Below are 17,349 nucleotides of genomic sequence, written 5' to 3' on the forward strand. Positions count from 1 at the left end.
TCTAAACTCTCTCTAAACTCTCCCTAAACTCTCTCTAAACTCTCCCTAAACTCTCTCTAAACTAAACTCTCTCTAAATTCTCCCTAAACTCTCTCTAAACTAAACTCTCTCTAAACTAAACTCTCTCTAAATTCTCCCTAAACTCTCTCTAAACTAAACTCTCTCTAAACTCTCTCTAAACTCTCCCTAAACTAAACTCTCTCTAAATTCTCCCTAAACTCTCTCTAAACTAAACTCTCTCTAAACTCTCTCTAAACTCTCCCTAAACTCTCTCTAAACTCTCTCTAAACTAAACTCTCTCTAAACTCTCCCTAAACTCTCCCTAAACTCTCTCTAAACTCTCTCTCAACTCTCTCTCTAAACTCTCTCTCTAAACTCTCTCTAAACTCTCTCTAAACTAAACTCTCTCTAAACTCTCTCTAAACCAGTGAGGCGTGGACACGAGCGTCTGTTAAACTGAGGTTTTTTCTAAGGAGGTTTGGTGCCTGTGATGAACAAAGCTAAGTGAGCGGTGCCACCTAGAGGCCGAGGAGAAGATCACAGCGTTCGTCTTCTCCTGAAGAACTTTAATTCCACTGATATTTAGATTAAAAACTGAATCATTTGACTCGTTGTTGTTATTTTTAGCATCTTTAGTCCCTAAATATGTTGAATTGTTTACTTTCTCGTAGCAGCAAAATAATTCTCAGTAATGACGGCGAATTGATCCTGTTTATTTCAATATTTTTTCTTTCATTATTTTAAATTTATTCTCTTTACTGTTTATTTAATTTCTCTAAATGTTGTGATTTTCTGTTTCCATTATTTTTTTAAATGTATTTTATCTTGATATTTATTTTTTATTTATCTTTTCTAATAAGTTTAATCATTTTTAATTGATTTTGTTTGTTTTATTGTTTATTGAACTTCTCTAAATGTTTTTCATTATCTTAAATATATTGATTTTTTTCTATATAGATTTTTCATTGATTTTTAATTGAACTTATCTGAATGTTGCTTTATCAGTTTATTTCCTTTTAATGTTCTAGAAAGAAACGTGGATTTTAGTGTCATTATCAGGTAAAAAATGTGTATTTTATAGCAGGAAAAGCTCATTTTAAGTAAAGATTCCCTTATCATCCATTTATTTGCAGCATCTTTAGTCCCTAATTAGTGACAATACCAATTAATAGTAATCAATTCAATGTAAAAGCATTAATTTCCCCTGACTAGGTCTCTATTCTCCCTTTAATCAGCACCAAATCTCAGAGTAAATCTTCTGTTTTGTTTCTTATTTATTCTATTAATTATCATTATTACTCAGAATGAACGAAGGATGAGTGAATGGTGTCCTGGAGGCCGATCAATAGAAGCATCAGTGATCAAATCTGACTTTTATTATCAAATGGAGTTTGTTTACACACAGACGCCTTCAGTTCCTCCATAAATACACAGATAATAAAGATCCCAGTGATTTAAATAGAAAGAGTCCCTTTAAAACTGATTATAAATTATACGTGTTCGTCAGGGAGGTGAGCAATAAAGATTTTATACAAAAAGGAGTGTTTGGAAGATTGATTATTGATCAGGAATGTGCAGAAACACTCAGACAGACAGAAGAAGAAGAGTTTAAATGTTACGGTGGATTTCAGACGACGGTTTAAGGCACAAAATGACACATTTATGATCAAAGCTCACGTTAAAGACGGACGAAACATTCACGACGACGCAGGAAACACAAGAAGAAGAAGAAGGAAGAACGTGGCCATAAGTTTACGGACACCACTGCTCACATTTCACGTCACACGGCCAACGAAATAAAGTCTCAGTTTAGCTGCTTATTTAGCTTATTTTAAGTCTTTGCTCTCTTTTGGCTCCATTTTTGGTCTCCACCACCTCCTGAAGAGGAATATCTGCCATTTTAGCTGCTAAATGTGGCGCTACAGCCGCGTTTTCACCGCGGGAACGTTTCTAAGGATTCAGCAAGAGTGGGCGGCATTTCACCGAGCTCTCAATTCAGCTCCGGGGACTGTTTTACCACCCAAAATGCTAGCAGCTAGCAGCAAAATGCTAGCAGCAGTTTGAGTACGATTGTCATTAAAAACAACGTAATGACTCTTAGAACGCAGAGAAAAAAAGAGAGGGGATGGGTGGTTTTGTTTTTGGCTACTTGTGGGCTGCAGAAACTCTTTACTTGTTTATTTCCATGAGTCTTCTCTCTCTTTTAGCTCAGTTTTTGGTCTCCACCACCTCCTGAAGGGAATATCTGCCATTTTAGCTGCTAAAGTTCCACGGGAACTTTCCCCTGGAACGAGGAACCTTTGCACAGACTTTATCGTACTAAATTAAGCTCCAGGGATTTAATTTTGACCCTAAAACTTGTTTTCGGGATGTGGCTAGCAACAGTTTGAGTACGATTTTTCCTAAAAAAAAACGTACAGACTCGTACCTTTTATTTCTCAGATTCACGGCTTTGTTCTCGCCAAGGCCGCTCCCTCTCCTCATACATCGGCGGACTAATTTGCCTAATCTTCACGTCAGACGACAACGGGCTGACGGAGGCTTTTAGTTCCTTCAGAATAAAAGATTCTTTCTGAGAAACTGCTGAACTGGTCGTGTTCAACGACTTTTTCTTTCTCAGAAACGACGCCATGAGAGCCGTGAGAGTGAACCAGAGGAATAAAGTTTAAGTACTACGCTTCTTTTTTTTTTTTTAAACTTACAAAAATACATTCAAATCGTATGTATTCAACATTGCTGTGACCAATTCCTGAATAAATGCCACTTTTCAGGCGTATTTCTAATTTTTTTTTTATGCGTAAATAAAGAAAAAAAAGAGCTGAAACTGACTTTAAAGCTCCGTAAATCCTTTCACGTGGTCATTTTCTAAAGTGTTACAGTAAAAACATCGACTATCGACACCTGACGTCAACCCCATGATCCCTCCGGTGGAAAGACGTAGTGTCACGATCAGACAGTCAGCTACGACAGTTCGGTGGCGAGTGTCCGCATCCTTTTGGCCACGTGGACACGAGCAGGAAGCAGAAGTACCCGGGTTACTTTAAAACAAACATGTACAATAATGGAGCAACATGAGCCCAAATACATCGAGTCTCTTTGTCTCTTTGAATTTTATACATTTGAGAAAATACACGTTCAGGTGTAGAAATAAATGCCCCACTGAAAGCCCAGGTGAGGGGCGGGACCATTAAAAGTGTCAGGTGTTCCCCCTCCCCAGCTGATGAAGTGAGTGTTGATGTCTGTAGAGAAGCTGTGCAGCCGTCAGCCATGTTTGTTTTTTGTTGGGTTTTTATGTTTTTTTTTTGGTTTTGGCACGTTGTCACCTGGGCGGCACCCTCCAGGTTAAAGTATGCAGCAGCGCTTCTTCTTCTTCTTGCCGCTCGGTCCGTTTCTGTCTTTGCTCTCCGCCATTTTCTTCTTGCGGACCTCCCGCATGAGGTCGAAGAACACCTGACAGGAGAGGAAGAGGGTTCAGCGGAAAATCTGCCATTTTTTAAACTGAGTTTGGCGTTTTTATTTTAACCTTTAGTTAGAGTGAGTCTTATTTTGAACAAAAAAAAAAAGATGTTGAGATTAATACTGGTCTCAATCTGAGCAAGTTTGGGTACCATGGTCCTGCTGTTTTTACAACGTGGGCCCTATTTTGGTTTAACCACCAACAGCTGTTATATCGCTCTCTGCACACACACCAGACTCCATTCACAAAACCAGGGATTTTACCTCACAGAACAGAGGAGCTGCTGGTCTGCTGCTGCCTCCATCTGTTAGTGTGTTTCTGTTCTGAGTGTCACACAAATATTGTGTAGCATCCAAACTGACCCTTTAAAACACCAAACTCACACAACAATGCAAACAACCTACCTGATTGAGATTGTGATAGACCAGCAACAAATTACCGTTTTTGTTAATGTAGTCTGGTGTGTTTGCAGAGATTGTTGTTGTTTGTGTACCTTGTCCACGTTGGCTCTCGTCTTGGCCGAAGTCTCCACGTATTGCACCCCCCACTCACTCGCCTTCGCTGTGGCCTCGTCAGCAGAAACCTGCCGCCGCTCCTCCAGGTCCGACTTGTTCCCCACCAGGAGCAGAGGGATCGCTTCCTCCTCCTTCACCCGCAGGATCTGCTCCCTAACACACACACACACACACACATATAAGACATATTTAGATATTTGTAATGTAAACTGAGCATAACTCAAAAGGTTTCACATTAACTAACACCAGAAGCAGGCACTCTTCAGACCCACCAGACTCCATTGACAAAAACAGCAATTTTACTTCTCAGTACACTGCCTCAATCAGTTAGTTTATTGTGCTACTGTCATGTTTTACAGGTTTAGTTGGAATTTTTACTGACCCTTTAAACCACCAAAGACGCACAAAAGCACAAACAAACTAACCAACAGAGGCAGCAACAGACCAGCACCTCCTTTGTTATCTGGTGTTAAATTACTGTTTTTGTCAATGGAGTCTGGTGGTGCTCTGGAAGCACTAACACACCTGAACTCAGACGTGGCTGTGAAGGACTCGTGCTCTGTGATGGAGAAGACCAGCAGGAAACCCTCCCCGCTGCGGAAGTAGTTGTCTCTGATGGCGGCGTAGTCCTCCTGCCCCGCCGTGTCCAGGATATCGATCTGAACGTCCTCGCCGTCCAGAACCACCTTCTTCCTGTAGCTGTCGGCCTTGGTGGGCTCGTAGTCCTCCACAAACTGGGAGCACAGAAACCATTAAGTGGCAGGAATCAGAACAGCAAGGGTGTATGGGAAGTGTAGTGCTGAAGCCTCACCTCGTCGTACATGAACTGCAGGGTGAGGGCGGACTTTCCCACCCCACCGCTGCCCACCATGATCACCTTATGGAGAGCCAGGGAGGTCTGGTTCTTGTTCTTGCCGGAGGCCATGACTCTGGTCTGTCTCAGAGCTCCGTCTGACTACTGAAGGCCTGCAGAGACGGACTAAATTACACACATGCATGCACTATTGTCCAACAGCTGATAGAAAACAGAACCACACGCTTCCGTGAACATCAAACATGCCTGACAGCTTTATGGAAAGGATCCCAACAGGGATAAACCTGGAAGATCCTTTTGGTTTCACAAACACACCAGACTCCATTCAAAAAAACAGCTATTTTACTTCACACAATACAGGAGTTGCTGGTCTAGTTACAGTGACTTTGGCGTTTTATAGTGCAACTTTGGCACCCACCTAACCCTTTACAACACCAAAATCACAATAAAACCCAACAAACTCACAGATTGAGGCAGAATTGGATCAGCGACTCCTGTTTCCTGTGAGGTAAAAATAGCATTTTTGTCAGTGGAGTCTGGTGGCTTTGAATCGAGCAACATAATGGCTGCTTCTGGTTAAACAAACCAGATCTTAAAGTAAGAAGCATGAGACGGAGGCCCAGACTGGAGCTAGGGCCCCATGGGGACATGCTCCCAGGTCCCAGATGTTACACCCTTGGGTGTGCTCCAGTAGCTGTCAGATGAAGGGCCTCCTGATAAGGAGCCACTGATAGCACACAGCTGTGCAAGTGCGTGGAAAAAACCCCCACTTGTCAGTGACCTTTGCTGCTCCGTGTCGGTGCGGGCTGCAGCCTGCAAGGACACGAACACTCCTACCCTATGAGTGGTTTAAAGTGTCCCAAACAGTGGGAACTTCCAATAACCTCAGCTGTAAAACAAATACGAACAATAAATGAACAGTGCTCCTGGTTCCACTAAAAGAGGAACTATAATTCAAGCTGTCAACACGCAGCTTCAGCTTCCTCTCTGCACAAACCAGCTGACAGCTGGAAGCCACTTTTTACCAGACAGCCACTTTAGCTAGTCCTAGCTCCCGCCTCCAGCCTGGAAAGCGACTCTGATTGGTCGAAAGTCTGAGCAGGCGGCTGCTATTGGCTGCCTGGAGTGCCACTCACGTCACTGGTAGCTAGCCAGAGAAGCGGCGCGTCCTCTCCCTGAGGGGCTTTCAGTTGAAACGGCTTTAAAAAGCGAGCGCAGGAGACGTTAAGTTCCGGTAAACAAGGCGGAAAAAGTGGCGCAACTCACCCGCTAACGTGTTTTGGTGCCGTTCGCTGAGAAATCCGCCATAAACGGACGCAGCGCTAACTTTTACTAGTTGACCAGGAGACTTCGGCCCCACCTTAACTGTACCCGCCAAAGATCCTCGCTGCCCGGAAGAGGAGCCACTCTATAGCTGGAAAATGGCGACCAGCGGCTAGCATGCGGTGCTAGCATAGCCGTTACTATAGCGACGGGCCCGAATTAGAGCCAAAAATGACACTTAATGAAATACAATGCGGAGGAAAACTTCTAACATTGTGTTTGTTAGATTTACACTCACTTCAGATGCTGTTAAATGTAGTAAATTACTTTTTTGTCAGCACAGGAAACAGACACCGAGTGAGACGTCTTACCTTTCCTCTCCATCTCAGAACGAGGCTGATAACAGTAACCGGATGTGATGTCACGAAATTCCTCAACCCTATTAATTAATTAATTTATTTATTTGCTATTTATTGGTCTAAAAATAGCACTGAATAAAAACAAAATCAACTAAAAATAGATAAAAATAGTTTGAAAAAAGTTTGTGCTGTAGTGTGTTTTCTCTGTACACATACATGCAATTTGTGCAGAAAATAAATGAATAAACAGCTATAAATGTGTCTAAAAAGTCTAAATAAATGAAAAATATAATAATTTTATTGTGATATGAAACAGAAAAGTAGTAAAACCTCAATCTGGACTCAGCGACTGTTTTGCTTTTATGCTTCATTGATTATTTATCAGTTTTGTTCACCTGCCACAGCTGAATTTGACCTTTGACCCCACATCAGGACAACAGCCATAAATAATCACCTGTTTATATGAAACACACAAAAGCCTTTCAGTCATTTCTACTCCTGGACTCTGACTTGTTGCTATGGACCAATCCTTTTCTTGCCAAAAAGAAGGTGAGAGGTGTGTGAAAGCCCTGCAAAAAGCTGGTAAGTGGACGTTGAGTCAAGATTACGCTGTGAAACGGAGCCGCAGCCACATTTCAGGAGGCTGATTTAATATTAAGGAGGCAAAAATGAGACGTAAGCAAGGAAATGTGAAGTTGAAACACTTCTATGAACCAAAATTAATTTAAAGGTTTGCAAAAAAATGCTTTGCTGCTCTGAATTTAATATTTTTCCACGTCTTTGTGTCTCCTTTTGTAGTTTTTTACACATTTTAGGAGAAAAACAGTGAATATTTGCACACATTTGTGAACTGACTGCACACGAACACGTCACAGCAGTGAAGCAAGTCACATAAACTTAGAATAAACAATGAAATACTGTGAATTTGACAGGTTTTAAAGGTTGTAGAAGCTCATCTGCACACATGTAGTCCCAGTGTTTGGAACAAAGATGGCGCCGTTTCATTACTTTGCTCAGACGGAGAGCGAGAGGCGTAAAAACATCCACATTTAACCTCCACGAGCTTCACTTTTAACGACCTCCATGTTGAGTCAAAACAGTTTTGTCTTTCAGAGTCATTTTGCACCTTAAACCCAAATTAACTCGGACATTTTGAGGATATTTTGGAAACTTTAACAGCTCAGATTCTGCAGATTTGGACAAAATAATGTGTGTTGTGAATTCATGGCGTCAGAATAAGTTGAATAAAGAGGATTTTGATGATAATAATTTAAAGAAAAGAGGGTCACATGAGGGGAGAAGCAGCCGACCTGCTTTTACACCTCATGTTGTTTTATGCTAATCAGCAGCTGGGAGGTCAGAGGTCACCTCGGCTGCTGCAGGGCGTCTCGTGTTGTGACGAGCTCATTTGGTTTGGAGCTTTTACTAACAAATGTCGTTGTCCGGACGTCCTGCCAGGGAGACGCCCTCATTAGGCCCAGAAAGCTTCAGGTTATTTGCATATTCGGACGTCTTTTGGGGGTTTATAAGACGCTAAAACGCCACTGTGATTGTAATTATATGTCAAATCTGTCCACAAACTTTTGGCCACACAAGTGTCAGACTAAACTCGAGTGCAGCTGAACAAATTCACACATCATGTTTCCAAACAGAACAGGACAGGACTTCACAGAACTCCCATTGGGAAATAACTGATTTTAAGGGCGCTACAAAAACACAGCAAAGTGCCTTAAAAAGTCCCTGCTGAGCTTCAAGAACACACAAAGTGACACTTCAGTGCAGCTATGATAGATAAAAAAACACCCTCAAGTAGATTAGAAAGTCTTTTTTGTTCTATCTCTTCATGTACGGTGAATTACAAGTGAGCTTTTGGCATTGGTGTTTTTACAATGTGGTTTGGTTTGTACGTGTGATCAGTTCTGCTGCTTTGGTGATTAAAATCAATACCTGAGGTTGTGTTTTATGAAGGCCGATGTTATGAATGTCCTTTTTTCAGCTTTTAAATGTGCTCAGCGTGTGAAAAGACATTCGATCGGCCTCTAAAATGTGATATCTGACGTACGAATAAACTGATAAAATATATCCAAAGTAGTAAAACTGATCCACTTTGACCAGACGGAAGCTTTAAAGAGCTTCAGTCTGTTTCTGCAGTGATATTCACTTCTGAACACTGTGTGTGATAAACACGACCTTATTGCAGTTCCCTCGTGATGTTTGTGTGCAGGACTTTAACATCCTTGTTTCTCTACTTGTTCAATCAAAGTGTTTCTTGTTGTCTCCTCGTCCTGAACAGTGAAAACACAAAGTATTAGAGCACAGAGCGACTGAAGGCACACAGAGCAGCAGCACAGTCGTGTTTCTACACACTCACCTATAGGACAGTTCTCTGGGGGGGGGGACTCCACTTTTACTCCAACATGAATCCCTTCAGGAGTAATTCACTGATTTCTCCTCAGGGACCCCCCCCCCCCCCCTCATCCATCCCTCCTCTCACTGGCCCCGCCCACCTGATTTTGACCCCCCCTTGTATATAAAAAAGTTTTCAGTGTGAGGCGCCTCCCGAGTCTCAGACGCCAGAATGGAAACGCTCCTCGGTGCGCTCACTGGCACACCTCCCTCTCCTCCTCCTCCTCCTCCTCCTCCTCTTCCTCTCCTCCTTCTTCCTCATTGCGCAGCGGCACTCCGGCAGCAGCAGCACACTGGGCAGGTCCACGCAGAGAGGAGGTGAGGATGCTGATGGGGCTTTTCTGTGCCTGCGGAGCCACAAACTGACGGACTGAAGGGGAAGATGTTGGTTTGGGTTCGGATTCATCGGCTCTCGGTTTGTGGAATATGTCACAGGGAGGCTTCCAGCTGGGTTGATGCTGATTAATGACACCATGACACGTTTTCTCCTCCTCGTGCCGCTGACAGAGGTGATGCTGCGTGCGTGAAGCTGCTCCAAACTCAGACGCGCAGAGAGTCCCTGACGAGCGGAGCGAAGAGGACTCTCCTTCTTCTTCCCGTCTCTGACAGGCAGGCTGCTCACAATGACCAAAGACATCCACATAACGATGTAATAAAAAGCTTTCCTGCACAAGCATCTGACAGTGAATGGAAATAAACTGCACCCACTGCCATCCAAGTGCGTCAGACCTGAGCGGAGAGCCGTTACGCATGGAGACAGCCCGGAACTGAGGGTGTTTTTGGCCTGTTTTTGTTCATTTTTATGATTTTAACTCTGAAGATAAGAGGGAGAAAGTTCTTCTACTCCTCCTCAAACAGAAAATGAGTAGCTGTCTCTTCCGGCTTGCACTCTTCGTGGCTTGCGTCCTCTCCATCCGCTGCACCGCTGCGCCCGGGACCGAGGCGGAGGCGCACACGGCGTCCCGGGATACCTGCGCGTCCTGCGGCGGCGTGGCTCAGCCGGAGGACCCCGAGTCGGGCCGGCTGAACGTGGACTTCCTGGAGGCGGTGAAGAGGCACATCCTGAGCCGGCTGCAGATGCGGGAGAGGCCCAACATCACGCACCCGGTCTCCAAGGCGGCCATGGTGACGGCGCTGCGGAAGCTCCACGCCGGGAAGCTGCGGGAGGACGGCAGGGTGGAGATCCCCAACCTGGACGGACACCCGATGAGCAACGACGTGCTGGAGGAGAGCTCCGAGATCATCAGCTTTGCGGAGAAAGGTGCGGAGAAAGGTTTTCCTTTAAAGGGGGGTGACAAAAATCTGACGAGAATCTCAAACCAAACTTCATTGAAAATTTACTCAATTTAACAATTTTCTTAAAACAAACTCAAAAGATCAACTTATTCCAACCAAATGAGAAACTAAGCTCTGATTTTCACTCTCATGATTTCATTTCTCCTAGTTTGGATGTTTGCAGATTTTTACTTGTGTTTGTACAAAACAAAAAGGGATTGAGGAGTTAGAGCCAGAGCATCCTGCAGGATCAGATTCAGGACACGAATCCTTGTGTTAACTAGTTTTTGATGAAGAGGAAGGAGGAGGCACATGAGATCATGAGGCAGGTGCTGCTGATGATAAAAAAAAATCACATTTTAAACTCAAAAAAAGAACAACATCCTGTGATTATCCACTCTGGGAGCGTGGCTGCAGTTTATCAGTGCTAAAAACGTCAATTTAACACAGGAGTCTGGTGTGAGGGGGGGTGTAAGAGGAGGTCTGATGTGGCTTTATGACACCCAGCTGAGGGTTTAACACTTTGCTGCACTCATGAAACTCAATATGTGAGAAGATATTTGATGCTTGTAGCTGATGAATCAGGTGCTGCTCAGGGAGCATCAGCCAACTGTGTGTGTGTGTGTGTGTGTGTGTGTGTGTGTGTGTGTGTGTGTGTGTGTGTGTGTGTGTGTGTGTGTGTGTGTGTGTGTGTGTGTCTATATACTGACTGAATGAGAGACAATCCAGGGAACGTGCTGATGTTGAACAGATGTTGATGCTGAGGTCCAAAAACCCGCCAAAATAAAAGCAGCGGCAGTGCAAAGCTGTCCATTAAAATAACCCCAGTCTCTGTTTGACCCTGAACGTCTCCCCAGAGTCAATGCTGATTTAGTCTAATTTAAACTCTATTTGCTTTGTGCTCTGAAGCTGCCTGCTGGAGTGTTAGGACTGTTTTTCTCACACTTAGGAGACAATTCAAAGCTTGTTGCTGGTTTTGCAGGCAGCTTTACATTCATTATGTGTGCCACCAAACTTGGAAAGAGGATGTTATCATGTAGAAAGGCTGTTAAAAAAATTGGCAGAATTTTGAATGAAGTCTGGTGGACGGAGAGCTGAGGCTCCTGTCGCTGAACTCTGGATTTCTAAGCATGGCTGCGTCGAAGTGCTCAAGAGAAAGTTGGACATCTGGGACTTCTGGCCTTGACCCCAGTGTTGTGTTCACTTTCCTAGAAAACCCCAGCACACACACACACACACACACAGAGAGAGAGAGAGAGAGGTTTGCTCCCCACTGACAGCCTGTTAGTCTCAGATGTTTCTCTCTGTGGCCGCTGTGTTGCAGACCTTCCACCTCGGCGCCGTCCGCCTGCCAGTTGGCTGCGCTGCCGGCACCGAGCGGCCGTCAGCGGGGACGTGGCACGGCGACAAGGCTCAGAGGAACAATGTACTCAGGGGGCTTTACTGAAAGGAGCCGACGCCACCTGCCTCGCCCACGTGCGTCCGTCCGCTCGGCGGCGCCCGGTGGAAACATCTGCTTTCCACATGGACACATGGCCGCTGCTCTCGTGCTCTCTGAGCCTCAGCATGTCCAGGGTCCGAGCCTCCGAGCCTCTGGGCCTCTGTCGTGTCTCTGTGCGTTACTGATGAGTTCTTTACGCTGTCTGGTTCTACGAGTGTCTGCGTTGGCGTGTACATGCATCTACATCCAGGATGTCGTGTGTGTGTGTGTGTGTGTGTGTGTGTGTGTGTGTGTGTGTGTGTGTGTGTGTGTGACATGGCAGGCTAGTGTTGAATCAGTCCCCTCAGTATAAGGTCAGAGCTTTTGTGTCGGCCGTCGTGCAGCCTGAATGCAGATTGACGGGCTGAACCCTGCAGCCTGGCACCCCATTAGAATTCACAGTGTGTGTGTGTGTGTGTGTGTGTGTGTGTGATCTAACCACAGCCTCTATATGAAAAAAACATCAGTGTGACTCAAGTGCACGGCTGCTTTGTCCATTTAAAGCCTCGCTGAGGTTTTACTTCAGAGCAACATTTGGAAAAACCGATAAAAGTCCAGAATCGTCTCTTTGGTGACGAGAGTCCGGTTTGGTCTGATAGAAACCCTCCGATGGCTGCAGGTAGACAGAACGAGCTCACCTGGAGCTCAGCTGTGGGCCTTTCGCTCCCATCACATGGTCTTCATCAGCAGATTGTCGAAACGTCCCTGTCGAAAGCTTTGAACCCGATCAAAAGCTCCACAGCAGCCACTAAATGGACCTTTGTCCACTGCTGTCTGCACTAAAACATCAACTTTGCATCTGGATAGTAAAAATCTCACTTTTCTTTTGGGCTGAAATGTGTTTGGCAGCTTGAAATGAACACCAACATCTTATTTCTATCACCTGTCTGTCTTCACACGTGACTCTTTCACAGTTTCCAGATTTTACATGAAATTGTTCATGAAAAGTCGTTCGGTGCCAAAAGTTGAGCCGTGGAGCGTTTCGGCACATTTCACCGAACGTCTCTAATTCCTCTATTTTATTTATTGAGCCGGCTGTTACAGGATGTTTAAATGAAGCAGCTCCTTTAAGGGAGTTCTTGGGAACCAGAGCAGAACCATTTTTACCAGATTTCAGGGCTCCTTCCAGGAAGGTTTTAGTTAAATTATTACGAAATGCCAGAGGAACTTCCTGCGCTTAACCACTTCAACACCGCAGACATCACACATGGAACTTCCCCGTGCTGCTCGCTTGTGGCCTGAAAACCAGAGGACGGTCGGCATTCTTGCAGCCGCAGGTTTCCAGTGAAGACTGATGCAGCGTCGGCGGCTGAGAGCTCTGGGAGCTCTGGGAGCTCTGGGAGCGAGGCGGTCGTGTTGGCGAAGCTCGTTGAGTTTTGGTGGAAGGAACTTCATGTTGCACAAGGTTTATTTATCTGCCTGTTAGTCCTCACTAAACATTCGGCACCAGAATGAAATCAAGACCTAAATATTTGCCGGCGTAAAGTCGAGCCAGTCGGACCAGCTGCCGTCTCCCTCTCTGAAAGCACAATGACGACTTCATCAGAGAGACGGCGTGTTTTCACCGTTTCTGACCTCTTCCAGTCAGTTACTGGAGCCAGAAAGTGTCTCCTCCTCATGTGGAGTTTATCTTGTCCTGGAGTTCATGCGAGGAGTCCACCATCCCCTCATTACCATGTCAGACAAAGCAGCTGCTCGTCTGTGACAAATTAATTCCCCTCTCAAACGTCAATTAACCATCGTCCTGGATGCCGCTGTGAGGCGGCCGCTCCCCGACACGTTCGGGGGGCTGAAGCATCTGTTTACATCTACATTACATTAGGCTTTGATCCCTGCGGCCCCGAGGAGGCGAGGAGGCGAGGAGGCCTCGGCGGCTTGATGGAACATGTGTTGACAGACGAACATGCACCACCTGTGAAAGCTGCACCTGCAGCCTCACTTCAGCCTGTTTCATTTTATCGCTCTTGATTTTTATCTCCGGCGACGGCGGCGCTCTGATCTGCGTGTGATGTAACATCCAAGCCTCTGAGATTCCCCCGTCTCGTGATGGATGAGGTAACACGTGTGGAGGCTCGCTGCGATGGTCGCCAGCATGTTCTGCCCTGGTCCGCTCTGAGTTCCTGCCAACTCAGTTCAGGAGGTTCAGACCTGATGAACGGCTCTAATCTTCCTCCTGCTGCCAGTCAGCCGCTCCGTGTGTCCTCCTCGCTCACAGAAGCAGGAAGCGCCGTGAGACCTGTGGTTTTCAGAGTAAAACAGCTCCAGACGAAGCACCTGAGATGTAAAACACTGTGAGAGTAACGAGGCTGTCGCGTCTCATCCTGAGCGAGACACACCATCAGTTTCCCAAGAGGACTCTCAAGATATTTACATGCCTCCGCTCGAGATCAAAACTTTGTCCTTCCTTAATGGAGCACTGGCCCGCAGAGAGGCACAACATCAACTGATAGAAACAGTCTTCTTCTCTAGTTCAGGCTGGTTGTGGGAAAGCTGCAGGGCAACAGGAGTGTCTGACTTCATCAGGAAGATGTGGAGTGAAGTCCAGGTTGGGGTTTGGATCCCTCAGCTCTTCCCAAACCTTTAAATCGTCCCACAAATGCTCCCTGTGTCATGTAAATGCTCTTTCCTGCGTCTTCATTCTTCCAGTTTGTTGCTGCATGTCGCTGCGACGCACTCTCCGGCCTCATTGTGAGGACAGTTAGGCTCCATAAGATCTCATTTTCAGGCAGCATTCAACGCAAAGCCTTTGAACCTTTGTGTGCTGCTCTCTTAAGACCCCCCCCCGCACACACACACACCCTCCCAACACTCATATTTGGGCCAAATCGGAGGCCAAGTGGCCCTGCGCCCACCGCCTTCCTGTCACAGTCCGGAGGATCTGTGCTGCCACCCTGAACTGAGGGGAGGCTGGGGGCCTGTTGTCTTACTTTAAGCCCCCCCAGCACCCCCCCAGCACAACACAACCACACGGCGCTCAATCCACTTTGCAGCCGTCTGGTCTTCAAAATGTTCCACATGAGGATTTAAATGTCCCCAGTGGCATAAAGTCACCTGTTGGTTTGTGGACGCCATTTTGGCTTGATGCACGTCGCCATCTTGTTTTTTTGGACCCAGAAGCGACACTCATTGCACGTAGACCACCTCTGATTGGTTAGATTTAGTCAGGACCCTCCTCTGATTGGTTATATTTAGACAGGAGCCTCCTCTGATCGGTTATATTTAGACAGGACCCTCCTCTGATCGGTTATATTTAGTCAGGACCCTCCTCTGATCGGTTATATTTAGACAGGACCCTCCTCTGATTGGTTAGATTTAGACAGGACCCTCCTCTGATTGGTTATATTTAGACAGGACCCTCCTCTGATTGGTTATATTTAGTCAGGACCCTCCTCTGATTGGTTATATTTAGACAGGACCCTCCTCTGATTGGTTATATTTAGTCAGGACCCTCCTCTGATTGGTTATATTTAGTCAGGACCCTCCTCTGATTGGTTATATTTAGTCAGGACCCTCCTCTGATTGGTTATATTTAGACAGGACCCTCCTCTGATTGGTTATATTTAGTCAGGACCCTCCTCTGATTGGTTATATTTAGACAGGACCCTCCTCTGATTGGTCAGGTTCAGTCAGGACCCTCCTCTGATTGGTCAGTGAGCAGGTAGCCCCGCCCTAAAGCCTCTAAATGGACCATAATTGACTAAATGAACTGAAGAAGACTGTAAACTAGAGACTGAGAGCAGAAACTCATCAGGAAAATGTTCACCGAGCTGATAAATCAGGAGAGAAGTCACCTCATTTCCTCATTGACTTCAAGTCGCCCCCTGCTGTGACCAGTCTGTAGTTTTTGGTGGTTCAAAGAGGCCAGTTAGGAAATAAACGGTGTAGTTTCACAGATTTTGTGACTAATCAAACCCTCTGGTGTGTTTTTGTCCTCAGATGATCTGGTGACGTCCAAGTCCAGCCTGTTCTTCCAGATCTCCAGCGAGGGGAACCAGAACCTGCACGTGACGCAGGCCACCCTCTGGCTCTACTTCAAGCTGCTGCCGTCCCCTCTGGAGGTGCGTCCGCGGCGGAAGGTGACGGTGAAGGTGTACTACCAGGAGCCCGGCCTGAGCAGCAAGTGGGACCTGGTGGAGAAGCGGGTGGAGCTGAAGCGCAGCGGCTGGCACACCTTCGCGCTGACCGACGCCGTGCGGTTGGTGTTCGAGAAGGGCGACCGCCGCCAGAATCTGGACGTGCGCTGCGAGGGCTGCGAGGCGGACGGCGTCGTGCCCGTCCTGCTCAACCGCAACGACGAGTCCCACCGGCCCTTCCTGGTGGTGCAGGCGCGGCAGGCGGACAACAAGCACCGCATCCGCAAGAGGGGGCTGGAGTGCGACGGCAGCAGCAGCCTGTGCTGCCGCCAGCAGTTCTACATAGACTTCCGGCTCATTGGCTGGAACGACTGGATCATCGCGCCGTCGGGCTACTTTGGGAACTACTGCGAGGGGAACTGTCCGGCCTACATGGCGGGCGTCCCCGGCTCGGCCTCGTCCTTCCACACGGCGGTGGTGAACCAGTACCGAATGCGTGGGATGAGCCCGGGCTCCATGAACTCCTGCTGCATTCCCACCAAGCTCAGCACCATGTCCATGCTCTACTTCGACGACGAGTACAACATCGTCAAGCGGGACGTTCCCAACATGATCGTGGAGGAGTGCGGCTGCGCCTGAGCGTCTCTATTTAAGGTGGAACTGAAGAACTTAACTGTAAACAGATTCACAATATTACAACAACAAAAAAATGAATATAGAAACAGAATATTTATGGACGACGGAGAAAACATGCGCACACACAACCTCATCCACACATATCTACACACCCTCATGTATGCCTGCACAGAAACTTGTATATATATTTATGTTTGTTGATATACTTCCTTATATTCTCTGGTGGAGGAAGCGGTTCAGTCTCCTTCAAAAGGGACGTGAAGAGTTCTCTTCCAAATCTCTAAATATCCACTTTGGACAGCAACCGATCTCCAAAGTGCTCTAAGGCAGCAAGAGTCTGGTTGGCTGAGATTTAACCGAGGCTCCACTCGTCTAGAAGTGGGCGTCTCGTTTTGGAATTAAACTCTTCATGTTTTAGAGCGTAAAACCAAGCGTGAACGTGGAAACAACCGGAGGGAGGTGCAGGTTCAGCCACGCCTCGTTAAAGAGCGGTGCGCTCATGCACCGTCAGACTTCACCAACGTACAGCACTTCTGGGACGGGAGTCACGTTCGCTCCAGCTCCACGGTGAAACCGGCTTCAGGCAGATGGACACAAGATTTGGACGCATTCCAGGAATGAACGTTAACAGAAACTCATCACCTGTAAAGGCCTCTCAGAGACACCTCACCTGTTTGGAGGTGCTGCTTCTGGCCTCCTCCCGTCAGAGAGGGGGGGAGGAATTCACGCTTTGACAAACACTTCCCTCAAATTCTGAATCTGTTTCTCAAATTACAAACTCTTCTTTAGGATATTTGCAACCCCAGAATGACTCGATTCTTCCCCCTGAAGATGAATTCTTCAAGCTCACAATGACCCACTCAGATTTTACCCGTTCTGGTTGAGCTCTTGGCCCGTGAGACACAAACATACTTCAGATTTCTGCTGTTAAACACAACACTGAAAGATTTAGTATTTGAGGGAACCGTCTGCCAGTTTGACTTCCACAATCAGTCAGCAGCACAGACCAAGTCTGTCCAATCAGGGAAAAAGGGAATAACGAACAGCGAGCTGCTCGTTTCTGCAAATCCA

At 46.4% G+C, this 17,349-nt stretch overlaps 2 protein-coding genes across 3 annotated transcripts; one reads left to right on the forward strand and one right to left on the reverse strand.

Annotated features, from left to right (window-relative positions):
* Window positions 1–2,778: 2,778 nt before the first annotated feature.
* Window positions 2,779–6,164, reverse strand: LOC139223553 (ras-related protein ralB-B-like). Of its 2 annotated transcripts, none has more exons than XM_070855492.1 (5): window positions 6,053–6,164; window positions 4,784–4,938; window positions 4,498–4,706; window positions 3,951–4,125; window positions 2,779–3,450 (listed from the first exon to the last, which is right to left on the reverse strand). In XM_070855492.1, exons 2-5 carry the CDS (start codon window positions 4,895–4,897, stop codon window positions 3,343–3,345), a joined length of 606 nt encoding a protein of 201 aa, XP_070711593.1. In that variant the 5' UTR covers window positions 4,898–4,938; window positions 6,053–6,164; the 3' UTR covers window positions 2,779–3,342. The 2 variants fall into 2 exon arrangements, with proteins under 2 accessions (XP_070711593.1, XP_070711592.1); XM_070855491.1 differs by having other exon boundaries at window positions 4,784–4,923; window positions 6,049–6,164.
* A 3,285-nt stretch (window positions 6,165–9,449) lies between these two features.
* Window positions 9,450–16,281, forward strand: LOC139223743 (inhibin beta B chain-like). The gene is made up of 2 exons (XM_070855730.1): window positions 9,450–10,075; window positions 15,506–16,281. Exons 1-2 carry the CDS (start codon window positions 9,676–9,678, stop codon window positions 16,279–16,281), a joined length of 1,176 nt encoding a protein of 391 aa, XP_070711831.1. The 5' UTR covers window positions 9,450–9,675.
* Window positions 16,282–17,349: the final 1,068 nt, after the last annotated feature.

The sequence above is a fragment of the Pempheris klunzingeri genome, chromosome 24 (genome assembly GCF_042242105.1).
Source record: "Pempheris klunzingeri isolate RE-2024b chromosome 24, fPemKlu1.hap1, whole genome shotgun sequence".
Classification (NCBI taxonomy): domain Eukaryota; kingdom Metazoa; phylum Chordata; class Actinopteri; order Acropomatiformes; family Pempheridae; genus Pempheris; species Pempheris klunzingeri.

Bases quoted from the DNA above. Each gene is read 5' to 3' on its own strand.
- LOC139223553 (XM_070855492.1), bottom strand. From the start codon at position 4,897: ATGGCCTCCGGCAAGAACAAGAACCAGACCTCCCTGGCTCTCCATAAG. The intron at 4,707-4,783 runs GTGAGGCTTCAG...CTGTGCTCCCAG, and splicing joins TGCAGTTCATGTACGACGAG to TTTGTGGAGGACTACGAGCC. The intron at 3,451-3,950 runs GTACACAAACAA...CTCTCCTGTCAG, and splicing joins CGAGAGCCAACGTGGACAAG to GTGTTCTTCGACCTCATGCG.
- LOC139223743 (XM_070855730.1), top strand. From the start codon at position 9,676: ATGAGTAGCTGTCTCTTCCGGCTTGCACTCTTCGTGGCTTGCGTCCTC. The intron at 10,076-15,505 runs GTGCGGAGAAAG...TTTTGTCCTCAG, and splicing joins CATCAGCTTTGCGGAGAAAG to ATGATCTGGTGACGTCCAAG.